General features: G+C 39.9%; 1 protein-coding gene across 2 annotated transcripts in view; it reads left to right on the top strand.

The window, feature by feature from the left end:
• The window catches only part of DOCK1 (dedicator of cytokinesis 1), a 320,074-nt gene that overhangs the window by 252,805 nt on the left and 48,269 nt on the right, over positions 1-19,000 (top strand). For both annotated transcript variants that reach the window (XM_030029725.2, XM_030029723.2), the window contains exons 34-38: positions 804-889; positions 1,076-1,232; positions 4,474-4,514; positions 5,821-5,911; positions 9,886-10,005. In XM_030029725.2, the coding sequence (XP_029885585.1) occupies positions 804-889; positions 1,076-1,232; positions 4,474-4,514; positions 5,821-5,911; positions 9,886-10,005 (495 nt within the window). The remainder of the gene's footprint in view (positions 1-803; positions 890-1,075; positions 1,233-4,473; positions 4,515-5,820; positions 5,912-9,885; positions 10,006-19,000) is intronic.

Genomic DNA, 19,000 nt, shown 5'->3' with positions numbered 1-19,000 from the left:
TATTTAATGAAGAATTAGGAATTAGATGGCTAGACCGATTCGTGACATAGGAGCAGGCCTAGAGTGATCCTTCCTCCACTAACAGGTTGCATGCGTTCCTAACCTGGGCCCTAGGGAATGAATGTCGCAGTGACAGGTGAAACCCTTTGCAATCATTAAAAATCCGGTGAATTACCCGGTTTGCATTTAAAATATATTCTAATGCCCACTTAAGTTTGCATTCTTTTATTATTACCCAAATAAAAATATTACTCTTAAGTTGTTTGAAACAACTTCCTTCCCCTTTGCAGTGACTTATTAAGAGGTTTGTTAATTGAGTTGTGCCCCACTGTGAGTCAGTATCTGTACGCTCAAAAGGGGTGTTAGTGATGCTAGGGTGTGCATCTGGCTGAGTTATCCAGCCTCAGGTGTTATATATCCTCTTTCATAGAGCTTTCATCATTTTACTTTTGTTGCTATTCCCATTATTGCAGGGGACATTCTGTGTCTGGTTTTGTGTCTTCTTTTTCCCTGCCCTCATTCTTGTCATTAATCTCTTTATTTGGTTTTTCGTAATGCAAATATTTACACTTCATTTAACAACATGACCAATGATTTCTCCAACAAAAAAGTCCTTGTAGGGCAGGAGATCATCGTGGATAGTCTAATACCAGAGACTGCAAACTCTTAAAGTCAATCAAGCTTTAAAATAGTGGCTAAACGTCTCACCGAGATACCCAACCAATCTGTGAACCTTTGAGGCTACAGTAATAAAGTGAAATATTTGCCATCTGATTATTTACGCTTGCTTTGTTTAATTATAGTTTGAAAATGAGATCATCACGAAACTGGATCATGAAGTGGAAGGAGGCAGAGGAGATGAACAGTACAAAGTGTTATTTGACAAAATGTAAGTGTTGATCAGCAGCAAGATTTATGTCACAGTAAAGTCAGGAGAGAGAGCAATTAGACTACAATGAACTTTGTAGCCCAGAAATAATTAAAATCTGTTAATGATGCACAATATTTAAAATTGCACCTGAGTCAAGGTTTTTTCTGCATGTGATTAACAAGGCGAATGTAATTGGTTTTTCAGTCTCTTGGAGCACTGCAGAAAACACAAATACCTTGCTAAGAGTGGAGAAACTTTCGTGAAACTTGTTGTCCGCTTAATGGAGAGGTTGTTGGACTACAGGACCATAATGCATGATGAGAACAAGGAGAACCGCATGAGCTGCACTGTCAACGTGCTGGTAAGCAAAGAGAAATCACCAGCCTGAAATGACTACCGCATTCTTAATTTTACAGCTTTAACAAAAGATTTGTGTAAAACAGAGTACATGTTGGGGTTCTCATGAAAGTTTGAAATACTTTCGGGTTTTTGCCCATTTTTAATGAAAGTGAATCTATGAAACTGTGGGTTATTACTTCTTTAATTGATTCTAAGGAAAGATTTAAGAAGAAATGTTTCAGGGCCCGATCTTTGAGGGCTGTTCATTGACATTTACAATTGATGTATGAACAACTTTATGCAGAAAAACCCTTTGACGTACAGAATGTTGGAGTAATATGCAGTTTACTACCGAAATTTTCATGCACTTGCAATCCCATTTGTATTCTGCTTACTGCTCAGCCTCCATGTTCAAAATTTTTGAAGAAATTTGAATGTTACTATTTCATTCAAAGCAGAATATGAAATTTCCTCCTCTTAGTTCCAGAAATTCTGGAATATCTGCTATATACTACAAACCTTTGTCCATCTAGGCCAGAGTTGGAAGCAGGAGAAATTGTCCCCATAGCACGCACATCATGCTTTTTGGCCGAAGCATTAGAGTATGAGATTTTACTAGCACAAAATCAGCACATATTGAAAAATGATATCAAAATAAATTTTAGAGACCCCCAAACATAGTACTAGCTAAATTTGATTTTTCCAGTAGGACTCAGTATTAAACTGTTAGCCCCTAAGGATTCATAGATTTCATCCCTATATCATGGTCCAAGCTTGTATTTCATTTAAACATGTGGGGCATAGACAGAGTTTATCGTTTATGTAATATGGCTGATAGATTTCATTCAGGCTGGTTTGGAAAGATCTGAGTAAGTGCTTTGTAGCTTTAGCACTTGCAAACAATGCAAACGTCCTCGGCTTGTGCAGCGCAGCCTTCATGCTGCGCTGTCGCATAAGCTATAAATGAAATGGTCCCAAATCAGAAATTGGGATTTTATTTTTAGTTTGTTTTTCCTCTCTGTGCACATCAAAAAGCATCAGAATGTTTAGGAAATAGGAAAAGAGGAGGAACTTGGAGGGTTGTCACTGGCTGTTGATCTAGTAAGTGCCGTTAGGTTGCCTGCAGAAAAGTCCTAGCATCCTCCCGAGCAGCATTTGAGTTAGAAAATCCTGCCAGTTGACACCAAGTAAGATAGGAAATAAAAAATCACATGCACCCTACGCTCTAAAAGATGACAACAATTTATAGAACTGGGAAAATTTCCTTAGGAAGGTGGATTTATTTCTCCTTCCCTTCATCATAATACTAGTCTCGTAGTAATTCTGGCCATACCAACTGCAGGGGGACCGGTGGCACGCTTGGGGGTTGGTTTTGTTTTCTCTAAGTGTCTCTAACAGCATCTCCAGATGCTGATTTTTGTCTTCTGAATTTTTCAAATAGCTGCAGATGATAAATTTGGGGGGCTATTTACTGCTGTCGGGTTAAATCGCCGTGAGATATCCACATGCAACCCTGCCACTGAAGTCTGCAGGAAATGCAGGAAAGCATTGCAGGGCAGAACTTTTCTTCATTTTCAGTAGGCGTGATTTAAAACTTTAGCTTGATTTTAAAGTCCCGTCTGCCCTCCAGGGCCAACTCAGTCTTTTCATCATTCTCCAGGCACCTGCCTTTGCAAAAATCCAGCCCAGAGCTGGTACTCAGCACAATTCCCACCTGAGGTCTCAAAGAGTTCTTAATTGGGACTTTAATGATGCAGAGGCTTTCACAGGATTAAGTTTGTCTGTATTGACTATAGTTTAAGTCAGAGGTTTTGATACGCATTTAAGCCAGTGCTGATGTTAAAAAAAAAAAAAAACAATAGAAGCCCTATCTGTTCCCTCCGCTGCTTTTTCTTACCCCTGACCATCCTGGCGAAAGCAAGCATGCCGCCAAGGTAGCAGAGCAGATCCGAGGAGGGACCTTGCTGAAAGCTCATGCTCTCCCCCCCCCGGTTATTTTTCATCCCCATCAGTTCCTCGTCCCGTTCGCTGCAGAACCACACGCGTGTGGGCCAGCACAGCGTAAGGGGCACGTGGGAACCTGCACCCAAAGAGGGGGCAGGAGCAGGGACTGCTTTTTGGGGGGAGAGGGAACTGCACTAAACGTGACGTGTGTCAGTGGCAACCTGCTGCCCAAGCCCCTTCCCGTTTTGGTTGATTTGATGTTGCTTCTTGAGCTGCATCAGAAGGGCAGAGCAGCTGGCAGCAACATTAGGATAAAATGGGTTTACGTTATTGATCCACCTAACTCAGAAGCCTCGTCTACTTTAAAAAAGCAAACAAAACACAAGTAAGCAAAACCAGCAGAGTTTTCTCCTGTGGTTCAGTTTGTCTTTTGAGTTGAACTCAAAACCAGTGAGCAGTTATGTCAGCTAAAATGGTATATCCACTGAATAATCCGTCATTTCCAACTGCGGTATGTAGATTCTGTCTTGCATTTCGATTCTCTTTGAAGGGAACAGTTTTGTATTGGGCTTATGCATCTCTTAGTCCTGGGCTTGCGCATCTATTAGTGGCTACTCGGACTGATTTAATTTAGTATTGCAATATATTTTAATTCAGTGAAGCAGAAATTTCTTTGTATTTTGTTTTCTTAGATATATTTTAACTTTTGAAGGCAAACTTTAAATTAGATTCAGAAATGCCTTTAATATCTCGCCTAGTTTATCATATCTTGCATTTACAATGTTTGTAGTGTTAACTAGTTTATCTCAAGACCGGAGGCATTCAGACATTTCTGAAGAGTGTGATGATAATGTGTGGCATATGAAGCCAGATAAATAACACTAATCTAACTTTTTATTTCCAAAGAAGGTATTAGAATTCAAGAGCAGATGATGTATTGCTCAACTCAGGTTTGGAGTTTTAAATCCATAGAACAACTGTTGCTTAAAAATTATGGTTTTGTATATTACAAAATTTCAACTGAAAATGGTTAATGATGTGTGACTTGCAAATGCCAGAAGCAAATTTCTAGCAGTACTCTTCTTGCAAATTCTTAACCTTTGCAATGAGACATAAGCCCTAATAGACTACATCATGAAACATCACAGCATTAGACTTTATAAGTTAAATAACTTGTGTTCTATCACTAGAGGCAAATTTCATTTTGCAGTTTTGAGGTTGATGTTACGCAATTATGAATTTTTAATTTAGAGCATGTTCTGTATACATTCCAGACTGTGAAATCAAAGACTTTGTAACAAAATTATGTTGTTTTTCAGAATTTCTACAAGGAGATTGAAAGAGAAGAAATGTACATAAGGTTTGTAAACATGACCAGTGACAAACTCTGCTTGACTTACTATGGTGTAATTGGAGAAAATTAAATTCATATTAAACAGTCACTTCGGGGCTAGAGGAAAAGAAGTAATGAAAAAACGTACCTTGACTGAACCTTAAGTACATTCAAAAGCTTATCTTCACTGAGAACAGTGAGCATTAGAAATTAGTCATGAGATTTTTTTTGTCCCCCTTCTCCAGCTCCTTCAGTTATATTATGATGAACACCGAAATGCTCGGGAATGTTGTCACATGAAGGAAATAAATAAGTCAAAAGAAAGCTGAACAAAGAAATAATTTTGCCTCCTGGCGAGGTACAAAATATGTGACTTGGGGTAAAAAGGACTGTTAAATAGTATCATGACTGATACTTATTTTAAATTTAAAGCTTTTAGGAACCTTTCAAAATCTATTTTCACACAAAATAAAAATGGTAATATGTTGTTGTGCTTTTTGTAAACCTCAGGGTTCCTAGTCCTCTATTTGTACTTTGGCTTAAAATTGGCTAGACCGTTGTGCTAAAATGATGAAGCTTGTGTTTTTAATGCTATTTTAGGTATCTAAATATTATTCATGAATTCATTCTCGGATGCTTGTTACCTTTTTGGAAGAATTTTCACTTGTGAACTCGCTTCCTGTTGTTTAAATGGTTTTAATTAGTGCTTTATTAGTCTGCAAAAAGAAAATCAAATCTAGCAAAAGGCAGGATTGATAACTGTGCACAAACACGTAAAGTTGTGAGTCGGAGGTCTGCCCTATTCAGGATCTCTATAAAGACAAATTGTCTCCCACTGTCAAATGCCCACCCAGATTCTCTCCTTTTTATTTCTGTTAACAAACTTATAATGTGTCATAATGAATATCAAAGTTCTGTATTTTCACTGGCTTTTTCAAAACACAATTTTAGTAGTTTGGGGGGGTGGGGGTTAAATTGTCACTAAAGAATCCCAACAAACAAATGAAGAGAATCTCCTTCAGAGGTGTGGTGATACTGAAGTCAAGGAAGAAGACTTATGTGTCTCCATAGCTGAACAATTAGAGTGATATCTCTTGCACAGAATCTGTATTGGATTCATTACGCATCCCAAGTCATTTATATCCATTGGAAAAAGAACACAGCGGAAATGCAAATGGTCCTACAGGTTGTCTGCACACAGAAATATGAGCTTTAAATAATCCCACACACATTTAATTGTTTAGAGTTGAACCGTTGCAGTCTTCAAAACAAATTATTTAGTAACATTTAAGAACCAACCTTTTTAAAACACCATTGTTTTTATTACTTGCAGGTATTTGTACAAGCTGTGTGACCTGCACAAAGAATGCGATAACTATACGGAAGCTGCCTACACGTTACTTCTGCATGCAAAGCTTCTTAAGGTAAACACCAATATACATTGCAAGTTTTGAAAATCATGTTAGCAGTAACCAGTAGTAGTATTGTTTGTCACTCTTAGAACATCTGCACTTTAAACTGATTAACAACTGTGTGCTGCCTCTTATGTGAGTTTTATCTTTTGCCCATGTAATTAATACATGCAGGAAAGCAACCCTCTGCCATTAGTGTATGTCAGAGCGTGCTTCACTTGTCTTGCTCTGAAATGAATGGAAGTGCGGTCAAGTCGAAACCACAAGTTACAAATTGCAGAGCTGTAATTTGAATTTCTTTTAAATAACAAAATTATGTAATGTGTGGAAGCATCTAAACACATATTTTAGTAAATCAGCTCTCCACAGAATTGTTTTTGCAAAGGCAATACAAGGGAATACTAGAGACTGTTCTCGAGTGCTCTTGGGTATCTGTAGACGCAGTTTTGATTTTGAAAAATTACAGAGAGATTCAAATAGTCTTCTTTCCAAGCTCATGCCTTTAAAAGGTACGTGCAATTTTAATGCAACATTACAGAGTTTATAGGACATTTAAAGAGACAGAACCATATTGCTGTTCTTCAAGGAACGTTTTGGTGGAGCCTGCAATATATATCAATAAAATGTTTTATCTATACAAAGTGCATATAAATAAAGCATTTGAGTTTTTAACAGTATATAGTGTCAGTCAGAAATGTAATGAAGCTGTAATTTCGTGAGCATTAATCTCACTGAGAGCTTTGTGGATAGATGGTGATGTCTCTTACATGCAGCTTGTTTACCTGAGGGTGTCACAAGTGTGGCAGCATGTACCAACCGGGTTCCTGGCATTATCATATAGAAGGATGCTGCACTTAACAGCAGACCCTTGTGTCATGAAATCACATGTTTAATACAGCCTACTCATCACTAAATTACTAGCAAGGAGTTTTATGTTTTAATTTTAAAAAGCAGATAAGAGTTAGTGTTTTCTGAAGCGTTTACTTTAGTCCCATTCTTCTTCCTCACGTCTCACCACCCACTCTCCTCTCTCCGGGGAGACCTGGATCTCCTCCTGCTCCCCTCGAGGACGGTAGCATCCACGGTCGTATGGGGCAGAGAGTAAGGGACAGAATAACAGAGAACTGCATTTTCCCCTTGGTCTACTTCTTATGCCAATGGCGAGTGTATTGCAACCTCCTGTATTATTGCAACGTTCTGTATTATTGCAAGCTTTTGGTATTATTACAGAAGCTGTGCTAATGGTATCCCATTTCGTAAAGGAAATTTATCTCATTCTAAGCAGCGAATTGTTCTTAGCAATCTTTGCTTTAATCTAATCAATGCCAAGCGAAATGCGAGTGTAAAATATCTATTTGGAAAAGTTGAAAAGCGGAAGGTGTTAAATGAAATAATTCTAATGGATGCACTGAGAATTATTCATACCTCAAAACCAAGTAAACTGCATCCAAGCTATAATAAGACTAAATATGATGCAGAGCGTACGTGTGCAATTTAAATTAAGACACTTTGAGATGTATTTACTGCATTTTAAAATAAATAGAGGCTTACTACACAAGAAAACATCAGTAAGATTCACCTGGAGTGCAAAAGCACTGTAGAAATAGCTTTATTCATTATTAAAAGCAGGGGCAATGGTTGGACACAGCCTGCTGGATACAGTCACTTCTTTGGTAATGAAATTTTCTGTGCTGAGACATGCGTCTCGGAGAGGTGAAGATGTGAGGAGATGGCTCTGACACCTTCAGTCACACAGACTGGTGCAGTCGGTTGCCTGTGGGTGGAAGTTCGAGTGAGTAACTCGCTGAGTCTGTGGCTATAAAGATCTCTCGTATTCCCACGAGGGACGTAAAACAGGACTGCCAAATTGTGTAGTACTGGCTCATCGCGCTTTACATGAATGAACCTTTTAGACAAGATAAAGCATTCATTCCCTTCCACAGGTGCTGTGTTTTCTAGAAGAATGATGGAATGAAGCATGCCATAAAGTGTCATTCAAACTTTTACCTGTTATGGCTTGAACTTCTTAGTCAATATGCTTTATGTGACCTTAAACTAGAGTTTAGCCAATTTTGTTTTTTCTTACAGAATATCTTCAGAGACCAGATGAGTATCTTAATACACTCCTTTAATTGACTGAAAAGAAATACCCCGTTTTTCTTTTCTTATAATGCAACTCGGTAGAAGATGGCAAATGTAAGGGTAGTATTTATGGCAGGTTTTCATCACTAAGCGGATGTTTGTTTATAAATATCATTATGCTATAATTTGGAATTATTTTATTATAAAAGTATATCGATCTATCTAATACAATATCCTATTACTACCAGTAGTTAGCAGTGGAGGGAGGAGTTCAGTATCGCTTGAGAAGCAGCAATATTGTGGTGTGTGTAACTTTAATCAATTGAGTTTTTCTGTCAAACCTTGAGGACAGGATTTTCAATGACACTCATCGTTGGCATACATTTCCTCACGTTGATTTTAATGGGATCACATTCAGGTCAAGACTGAGAGCTTTCAAGAATTTCACCTTTAAATTTGCGAGAAGGCTGTCTCTGTGGAGAGAGAGCCACCATTGTTTTCTCCAGATGACTGCAAGCTGATGAAGCGCATTTAAGAAAAGAGACTTTAGTTGTATTTTTAACCCATTTAATCAAAATTAAGATGTTCAAAACTAACAGAAGATAGTGGCTCTTAGCAGGCTGAAAAAAATGCCATTGCATTGCAGACTCCGTGAAGTTTGTGTTGCTCAGAACCACAGCTTTGCGGTACAAAGTTGTCACAGTTGTGTGCTTTAACCAAACACAAACATTTTGGCCAAATTAAGAAGTAATTGGGTGAAATTTGATAAGATATAGGAGGTGAAACTGGGTGATGTGGCAGTAATCCTGTGAATAAATCTGAGTTGCTGATCTCTGCATGATCTTTTCTTCTTTTCCTAAAGTCATACCATTGTATTTCAGTGGGCAGTCCTCCTTCTTTAGTGACTTCGATTTTCAGAGAAAGTGAACAGTTCTTTAATTAATTTATCTTTTGGAACTTGGTTTCTTAAGGCAACAAGTCCTATTGGAGCACCTGTCCTGTCTCTTTTTCAATCTCTGAGAAGTTTCATTTGATTTAATGGAGGTTTGTGATTTGATTTGATAGAGGTTTGTGAGTCTCTAAGGTATTAATTTCCTGTTAGCCTTATGAAAATAGACAGCTATGGAAGGGTAGGCTATAGTATTAGTATCCTGTCCGGGGAATAGGCTCCAGTATTGTCTCATCCCCAGGTAGGTTGTAGGGAATATTAGTGGGAGGAGAGAAGGGAGGTGAAGAAGAGGTGATATGAATACTGGAGTCCAGAGGTTTCAGTTTTATCTGTGCCTTACTGGACACCAGAATATGGAGGTGCAAGGAAGAAAGCTGCAGGGAATTGCATGGTGCTCTCAGGTCTAGGAGGAAATTCATTTAATATCTGTGCCTTGCTCCTCATCCGTTGGGCATTTGCTGGAAGAGCAAGAGCCACTAATTGCAGACAGGCTGTATAAAGTTAGTTGTGCTTTTCCATGCCTCCAAATGTTCTCTGTGAATTTTAGCCATTTCATTTCTGTGCCTACAGGCCTTTCTGTTTGTATTGATGTATCTTGGCTTCGGGGCTTCTCTCAACATAAATCTGCTAGTGTTCATTATGCATCCAGCAGGTTGTACCCATCAGCAGGCCAAGGTCAGTCTCATCAAACTCACTGAGGAGAGGAAGCCACCTCAAGAAGCATCCTTCCAGCTGATATATGTAATTAGCCTCCAATTACAGCATTCAAATAAATGGTCCTTGTGCCCAAGGAATCCAAGTGCACAACTGCAAAAAAAAAATCTTTGTTAGTGTATTAGCTGTGGTACCACTTGTTTAAATAAAAAAATCTGTATTTTATTTAACCTAATTTTACTGACATATTTCATAACTTTTGATTTGCTTTCACTTTTCCCCTCTTTCTTGTATGATTTAGTGGTCAGAAGAAGCATGTGCAGCACATCTTACCCAGCGGGATGGATACCAGGCTGCTACTCAAGGACAGTTGAAAGATCAGCTATATCAAGAAATTATCCATTACTTTGACAAGGGCAAGGTAAAAAGGGAAGAAAAAAGTCCAAATATGTTTCATTGCTTTTCTCTCTAACTTATAAGTTGAATAGTAAACATAGTTTGCATCAAGTGACCTTCAGGGAGCTTTAAACTTGGTACAAGTTGGAGTGCTTTATGTAAACAGTCCACCACCTAGTACTTAAAGATAATGATACTAAAAAAAAAGTAAAAAGAAATCAATGGTACATTTATAACTGCTGTGTTAAGGGTAAATATATGTGCATATGATGCCACGGAGGAAATAAAAAAGTGATGCATGTAATTTGGGGGACTTGCTTTTTCTGGCAATTACAACAGCTAATGCCGTCCTTCAGCTACCCTTGTTTTTTTCTCGGGTACACAAAATAATTCCCTCAGAGAATGGGTGTCTGTGGTTCATATCGCAAGACGATGACAATATTTCATTGCAATTGCATCTTTTATTGCAAGGTGAATTTGCATTTGGCATTGCATGGTGGGAAGGGGAGCGTGCTGGTGTTACCTGACCCCAGAGATGAAGGAGTTTAACTTGGTAGACAGGGAGATGTAGGGATCTATCAGTGTTTGGATATTTTGTGCACAAAATGTTTAAATATACAAGTAGAGATCTCTTTGTCAGAGTATTTCAGGAACGGAAACTTGGGTTTTTAAAAGCAATCTTTGTTGCATAAATGTAGTACAAACAGAAATGTAATTTTGTGGTAGAACTAGAACATTATCCAACCAGCTCATGTTTTCCACGTAAGTTTTTAGCAGAATCAGATTAATATTTTGATAGAAACTTTGCTTAAAAGGTCAAATTTTATACCTTATCTTGATGCAATATTTAGGAGTTGTTAATAAATGATGCTGAAAGAATTGTAATTCTAGACTGTGATAGAGACGCGGGCTACAGACGCCGGCTGCGTAGGGCTGGGGCTCGTGGAGGTGCCTTGGTGCTTCTGCAGTGGATAGCATTGGTTTCCACAGCACGCTTCTGCTGCCCAAAAAGCTTTTACTAACCCTTTGACAGCGGGTAAGGAGAACCTCGTTAGAATTAGGGTCATAGCTGATTTAAAAGTATATTTTAATATTACATTCCTCTCTGGAAAGGAAAAGCCAGAAGTCGCATGTTTTTATTTTGTTGTTTTACGTTTTTATGGCTTCACAGTTAGTCTTTTATGGTGCTAGTATAGAGGCGGTGGGAATTGTTCTTCTGAGCACCAGGCCAATGCATTTGAGCTGTAAATTAAAAGCTGCAGCGTCCTTTACATCTATATTGAAAACAGCCTGTCTTAAAGTTGTACCCACCCGTTTCTGCTGATAGCGCTAATGAGCTGTTTATATAAACAGCCGGCAAAATACCTGCTGCTTACTTTTCAGCCTGCACCACATTACACAGCACGGCATCCACGCTTGAGAGACCGTTGTTAGACTGAATAACCATTCTTAATTTTTTCAGATTTTACAACTAGAAATGAGAGAAGGCTCTGCCTGCTGTCAAAGGAAATAGCACTGAAAATGCTGTGGTTTCCCTTTCCCTCATAGTTAGATTAAACAACTGAATCTTCATTATTCTAAAAATTTTTGCTGAACAATGATATCGAAGGGACCACTGTGTTACTTCCTCCTGTTCCTTTGCATAACTAAGTCATAGGAGTCCTGTGTGATTTTTTTGTGTGTGAGGAGATGATTCATTTTCAAAGCACTCTTTCCTAGTTACAGATATTTCTTCTCTCATTTTCTAGTCACTCAAGTTGGTGATAACTTTTCATATTGTTCAATGAAAAGGAAAAAAAAAATCAATATATACTGAGAATATGAGCCTCTTACATGAATTTTCAAATGTCAGGAAGCTCAAAGTTGAGGTTTCCACAGTAGAATTAAGGTGATCCTCTCATTTGGGATGTTCTGACATTAGGTTAAATCAACTTCTTACATTTACCTATGCAGTTTGCAAATCTAGTCCAGCAGCTACTTTAACTATGCCATTCCATAATCACTAACACATCTGAAATAGTATTTGCTGTGCATTTTTAGAAGACTGTACTGATACACTAACCAATTCGTCTTGTTTTGTACCATAATCGCCCAGCTGTGTCTCTGCCTGGCAGTTCGCTCTGGGTTGATCCCACTACTTTGCTTTCTTTTCCCATAAAGTTAACAAGAGATGTCAAAAGAAGGTCACGTCACCCTGGGGAGCTGTAGAGCTACTTCCAGGCTTTTACAGAAGCTCAGGGGTTTGTTTTAAAGTTGTGAGGCTGTGCCTCTTCCGCTCCAGCCTGCCTAGTGGGAAGCAGTGGACTTGAGATTTAGACATGGTTAGAAACGTTATGTAGAAGAAATGGAGGAGAGGGATTTCCTAAAAGGTGACGCTTGTTTTCGAAACATTGGCTTTTTTTTTTTTTTTAAAGAGTGGTATAATTAAGCCTCTCAAAAATCATGATCCCTTTCTCTTAGCGGAGTAATTTCCCAGGGGGAATGCACGGTGCACTCTTCAAGTGAAGACCAACCATGAGGTTTATTCCCTGCATATTAGCATTCGTGGTGAGATGAATTTAGAGGAAAGTATAGTCCTCCATACACAGACTGGAATGGAGTGGACCTCTCACTTCTAGACCAGAAGTGCCTGAGAAATTTGTAATTTAATAATAGAAAGTGTGGGCTTGCACTGAAAGCAGGAGTGTGGGCACCTCATTTTTGCTGAGAACAAAATACTAGCCTTCACCATGAATATCCCTGTTATTTGTAGTTTGAGATCCATTTAAGATTCCTCATTTTGGTTTCTATTTTTTAATACATTATTCTTAGGAAGCTTACTTTTTTACTTATACTTGACTTTTGGTCCTTAAATCAATCTTCGGTAAAGCTGAAGTACATCTTTCACCTTTACAAAATCAGCATTTTCAGACACAACTTCTGCATTTTGCTGTTGTTCTACTTTATGGATTTGATTCCTTATTAGTAATACTTTTCATTACTCTTCTAAGCTCCTTGTTTCCAAAATGAAACGTTGTTACTTCCAAGTTTCCCTAGTATATGCATAGTTTTCTCTCCTAGATTTTTGTTCATCGCTGCGTTGCGCTTTCCAGTCTCATCTCCATCTCTCTTGGCTTTTGCCCTTAAAAGCCTTATCCTCACGCTTATCACGGCAGTCTAACCTATCCTTTGAACTGCTCTGAAGTGTTTGCTCTTTCTGTGTTTTGCTGAAGCTTTGTAATTTCCAACAAAGCCCTTAATCCGGGGACTTTACTGAAAATTGGTAGGTTAGAGTATCTCAGGACGAGGAGGAGAAATAGTGGAGGTTATAAAGTGACAAGGGAAGGGGGTGACATTTTGGGACACATCTCCCATGTGGAGCAGTTGATGTTAGTCAACGCTAATGAACTACTGAAGCCAAGAAATACTCGGTGCCATTGACAAAGATAAGAGATTGTTTTTAAACAGGTTTGTGTGGTCTCTGGAGCCGTAAAGAAAGCAGCAGCATTCTTATGCCTGCACAGTAAAATGTACAAACAGCAACGTGTTTCAAGTTTGCCAGTAGCTGCCGCAGTCTATAAATCAGTACATGTTTTCTACTGCTCCTTCATAAATTGAAAGCGTTGGTCCCAGGGAGAAAAAAGTAAATAAATGCACACTGCTCATTTATTTCTGCTCCTCCTTCCTCCCCCTCTCCTCACCACCACCACCCCCCCCAAAAAAAAAGGTTTTACTGTTTCACCAGAGCCACAAAACACAAAATATATGAAACTACACAGTAAATGCCATGCTTTGGCTTAAAATGTCTTTTTTTCCGGCTCATGGGATGGCATCAAATGGCTTTTTCTTCCATCTAACAAGATAGTGGTGAAATTCACCTGTCTGCCAAAAATCAGTGTGAGGCTCATGTCCAGCTCGTATCCCACGTCAGATCGTAAGCCCGTCCTGAGAGCTGTGAAGGACAGAGACAGTCTTCAGAGAGGAAAGATACGGTGTTTGACCGTGTTCCAAATGAATATAGCAAGTTGTTTTAAAGGGTTTCCAACCATGGCTATATCTTACATGTCTTGAATGCGATGCTAGCAATAGAGAAATACTGTGTTTTAACATTTGATTTAAAATATTAAGCTTACATGATGGTTAATTAATGCTATCTGAACTTTAAACAGCTTGGAATGCCCCTCATACATCAGAATATTGCACGATAATATTCCTGTCCTAGACTATCTCATTTTTACTGACCATTAACTCAGCAGGAGCTAAGAAATATCCTAAGATCCTCCTTTGCTGCTATTAAAGAACCTCAAAAACTAAATTGGATGCTGCAGTTCTTTCTGGGCAACAAGCAATCCAGCTTCAAAAATAAATTAAATTGCTAGGTTTTCCCTAAAAAGATCTCATTCTGCATCCTCAGAGTCTTTCCCATAACACTTTGCAGCTCGTGTCTACACAACTAAATTTAGGCTATACACATTTTTCTTATGCCTTCAGTATAAAAGAAGCATTTTCCTTCCACTATTGCCAACCTTTTTCTCTGGTACACTCTCCAGATAAATTGTTTCTCGCATTAATGAGTTGTACATGGTACAAATCCTGTGTAGTAGCTCCCCGTACAGCTCATTCCTCCAGAAGACCTGCCATGTCCTGGGCAAACCTGGGAAACCTTCCCAGGCAGGAAATCTGTGAGGCAGCAGATTGGGAGTTATTGACCTTCAGAATATAGATTTCATTTATCAGGATCCTTTGCCACAGGCATGCTGTCCTCACCTGAATAAATTTGCTCTGTACTAAACAGAGAAATTTTTCAGAGGGCTGTGCAGGGGATTTTAAGCACAGGGTTCCTGCTTCTGTTACGATGTCGGAAAAATGACTGGCTTTGGTTTTGGTTTTGGTGATGTTGCGGGTGGTGTGGTCCAGCTGCCCGAACGGCCGAGGGAAAAGCCGAGTGGTTAATGGTCTCGTGGACCTCTGGAGTTCAGGGCACTTGACATTTTACAAATTGAGTTTTATAATACAACTTCTTGGTGTTCCCTTGGAGGATCGAACCGGATGACTGGATTTCAAAATAGAGATGTTGGAGCGGAGTGGGGGTTTTAAGAGGTAGTAGCAACAAAAAGTAGGTGCTTTTCTCTAAGACAGATCCCTTGGCTGGAGAGGGGCCAGGTTAGGGGCTGGCAAAAATTGAAAGAATCTTTTCCCATGGTGAGGCACTTTTATCGTGTATTTGCAGTACGATAGAAAAAGAGTAGTTTTTTCTCTTCTCTATACCTGGAAGTGTTCCAGTAGTATAACTCGTAAACTAACTTTTAAAGAATTTTTAAAGTAATTCCAGTAAGTTAAGCCAGAAACAAATGTGGTTCATAATATCTGTTTTTTTCCTGATCATCTCCACTTATAGATAGGGGAATGGTTACGAGGAAGAATGCTAGGATTGTACAGTTACTGTAAGTATATTGGAGATGAACTAAATCAATATATTTAATTTGAGGATTCATTTTTTTAGGCTCTGAAACATTTATAAAATTCGTTATTAATATTTATATTCAGTAACTCCTAAAGGGTTTGATCAGGCTGGGGAAAACGCAGCCTCTGCTCCATCGTGTTTACAGTTTCGACTGACAAGGATGGGAAGGGGCGGGGGGGGGAATCATAAACAAGATTTAATTCTAATAAAGTCATCATTTAACCAGTGGCAATGCTGTGCTACCTATAGGCGTTGGTGTGTATGCAGTGCCTTTGACAGCGCCGGTCTGGTTTTAGAATCACGGAATCATAGAATAGTTTGGGTCGGAAGGGACATTTAAAGGTCATCTAGTCCAACCTCCCTGCAATGAGCAGGGACATCTTCAACTAGACCAGGTTGCTCAAAGCCCCATCCAACCTGACCTGGAATGTTTCCATCAATGGGGCATCCACAGCTTCTCTGGGCAACCCATTCCAGTGCCTCACCACCCTCACAGTGAAGAACTTCTTCCCTACTTCTAACCTAAATCTACCTCTTTCAGTGTAAAGCCATTACCCCGTGTCCTATCACTACAGGCCTTTGTAAAAAGCCCCTCTCCATCTCTCTTGTAGCCCCCCTTTAGGCACTGGAAGGCTGCTCTAAGGTCTCCCCGGAGCCTTCTCTTCTCCAGGCTGAACAACCCCAACTCTCTCAGCCTGTCTCCATAGGAGAGGTGCTCCAGCCCTCTGATCATCTTCGTGGCCTCCTCTGGACTCGCTCCACCAGGTCCATGTCCTTCTTGAAGTTTTGATGGGCTCCGGGGCGTTGCAGCACTATAGATGACAGTCCAGGACGGGCTTGCTGTGGTGGGACCCACGGGCTGCAAAGCCGCGGTGGCATGAGGGCACTCACGCTGAGCGATACCAACGCGGCATTTCGGCCCCCTCGGCTCTTCTCTCCTCGTCTCTCCCGCGGCTAATCCAGAATCCCTTGCCTCTTGATGATCAGGTGCAATTAGCGTTAAAAGGCATACAGCCTTAACACCGAGGCGGTGCTTTGAGTTGCCAGACGTGCTTTGGAAACTCGTCGCAATGTCTGTGCTTATCTGGGATTCAGTGGAAGAACTGAATGAGTTTGTTTACAGTGTCGACGCAACTCTAAAATTATTTAGACTTTCAGTTATTTCCAATCTAATTCAGCTCCAAAGCTGTTTGCCTGAGATCATCTATAAATATTTTCACAAGAGAAAAGAGAGTAGAAGTGCTTCGGTTTTGGAGAGGGACTGGTTAAATCTGGAACACACAGAGAACCGGGACAAGGAAAATTATGGAACGCCATTTTCTTTGAAATGAGAATGTGCAGAAGAAGTTACGGATGACTGAAGTTAAAAAGAAAATAGCAGTCAAAATGAAGAAAGGTTAAGTGATTTTGAAAGGTTTCACTTGCTGACTTACCAAACAACTGAATATTAGTTTAGTTTCTATAAATTGGTAGTATATTGCTCTTCTGAGTCAAAATTAACTCAGCCTAGTATGTGAAAATGTACTCCATTTTCTGTAAATGTGCCTTTACTATTAAACTAATGTTAATTTTTGTTTAGAAATAAAAATATGCTCCGTATCATCATTCTAGATTAGACACATAATACAGATAAAACATTCCGATTCTTCCATTTGCAAAAGTTGCGTTGCAGAGTGTACAGTCTGCTTTGTGGTTTCCTGCAGACGTGATCCCTCATTACAGCGATTGTAATTAGGCATTCGGATGCATTTTTCATCTTCAAGGCACGTGACAAGCAAGAGGTAACTCATGCTCCTTCCAGTCCTCTTCCCTAGATAAATAATATTATGAACGTTGTTGTAGAAACGAAGAGGTCAAACATCACGTGGAGGCATAAGGAAAGGTTAATGTAGGTACAAGACTCTACCCTTTGTGAGCATCTGTCACCTTTCTGTCTTAAATTAGGTCACCGCTCAGTTTCTGTTTGCCCAAGCATCTGCCCATTTGTTTTCTTTAGGACTCAAAAGCTCCTTTTCCCCTCTCGGCCATACCAGTGTAGTTTCTGGCCCATATTTTCTCTTTACTTCACTCCCTTACTTCAAGAGCATAAATCTCTGTCCTTTCTCCCTGCCATCTCCCGTAACTATTTTTCCTTTCGCAGCTCCTCATCTCCTCTACCATCAGCAGCTCCCTGCCTCTTCAGGCTGCTGCTTTCCATCCCTTCCCTCTCAGTCTGCCAGGACAATCTTTCAGTCCATCCTTGGGTTTGCAGGATGGGTGCCCTCCACTTGAAAATTGGCTCCTCGTTTCCAGGGGGGAGCAGGGACGGAGAGAAAACGGGTGGGACCCGAGCCACGTCTTGCTTTTGTGGCATTGGCATGTTACACGCGGGGGAAGGCTTGCTGAGTATTCAGCCTGGCTGGGCTCCAAATTGCCAATTCCTAGGGAAAAAAAAAGGTATTCTAGGTCCCAGTCTGGTGTTTGTGCCACTAAATCCCAGGTAGCTGTGCCCTGCCTGACTCCTCAGCCAGTGCTGGCACCAGTCTCGGTCATACTGACAGTTGTATGAACTCTTGATGTTTTACTCTTATTTTTTAAATCAGTATCTAGAACTAGGAATTTTCCTAAAAGTCTTATTTTTTTCCAAGTTTGCCTGATATACTAAGAAATGTGATCTCAACTTGCAGATCAAAAGACAAATAAAATTCACCCAACAATGATTTGGGGCTTTGAGTGGTGGGATTTCATTTGTGTGTTTTGGGGGACTTTTGGTTTTCAGAGGGTCTTGGCGGGGGGAATATTTCTTCTTTAGGCAGTGCTTTAAAGCAGATGAGATTGGGGGGTCCGTACGGGATGGATGCAGGAATCAGTTGTGCGCGTGAAGGTTTCCCCAGGAGCACCATTCCCCTTCTCTCTCCCCGGAATCTAGCTCCCACCATCTTTAGAAGTTGTGGTGCTTCATCTCAAACTCCTCGTTCCCAAAGGTGGATGTCTTGGAGGAGCGATGGGGAAACCTGTGGTCAGCCCTTTTCCTCAGCCCTCCTTCATCTGACTGCTCTTCGCAGCTGCAGCCGTCTCGGTACTTCACCGGGGCAAGGAACATGTGGCCTGATGCCGAGAGGAGAATTAGGTGGTGTGGACAAGGGATTTAAATTTAAGATGAAGGGTAATACGAACCAAATGGATTTATAACTCATTCTGAATCTCATTTTTTTAATAAAGTGAGGTCAGCGGTGCCAGCCAAATTTCAGCAGCAGCGGCAGATCATCAAGTTTGGTCTTACATAGCCTAGTGTGCTAATTTAAGCATCTTTTCTGGGTTTGAGTGGGTCTTTATATTTAGAGTAGAAAAAAATGAAAAATACACATTTAAAAACATTCTTGCTGCTCCTCATTAAGATTGTTGGCTTCTGAAGAGCTGAAGGATATTGTTAAATTTCTTTGGGTCAGTTGAGACGGCTGCTGAATTTCATGGTTGAAGAACAAGAGAGGAAAAAAAACCAATGGAAATATAATGACTATTTGTTCAAAGCAATATCTGCAAATTGCCTGTCCTGTCTAATACAGATTATAGATATTAGAAGGAGAGAGAGGTGATT

Source organism: Aquila chrysaetos, chromosome 11 (genome assembly GCF_900496995.4).
Source record: "Aquila chrysaetos chrysaetos chromosome 11, bAquChr1.4, whole genome shotgun sequence".
NCBI classification, from domain to species: Eukaryota; Metazoa; Chordata; class Aves; order Accipitriformes; family Accipitridae; genus Aquila; species Aquila chrysaetos.
The sequence above is the reverse complement of the archived record's forward strand: the minus strand, read 5'-3'. Positions and strand labels throughout refer to the sequence as shown.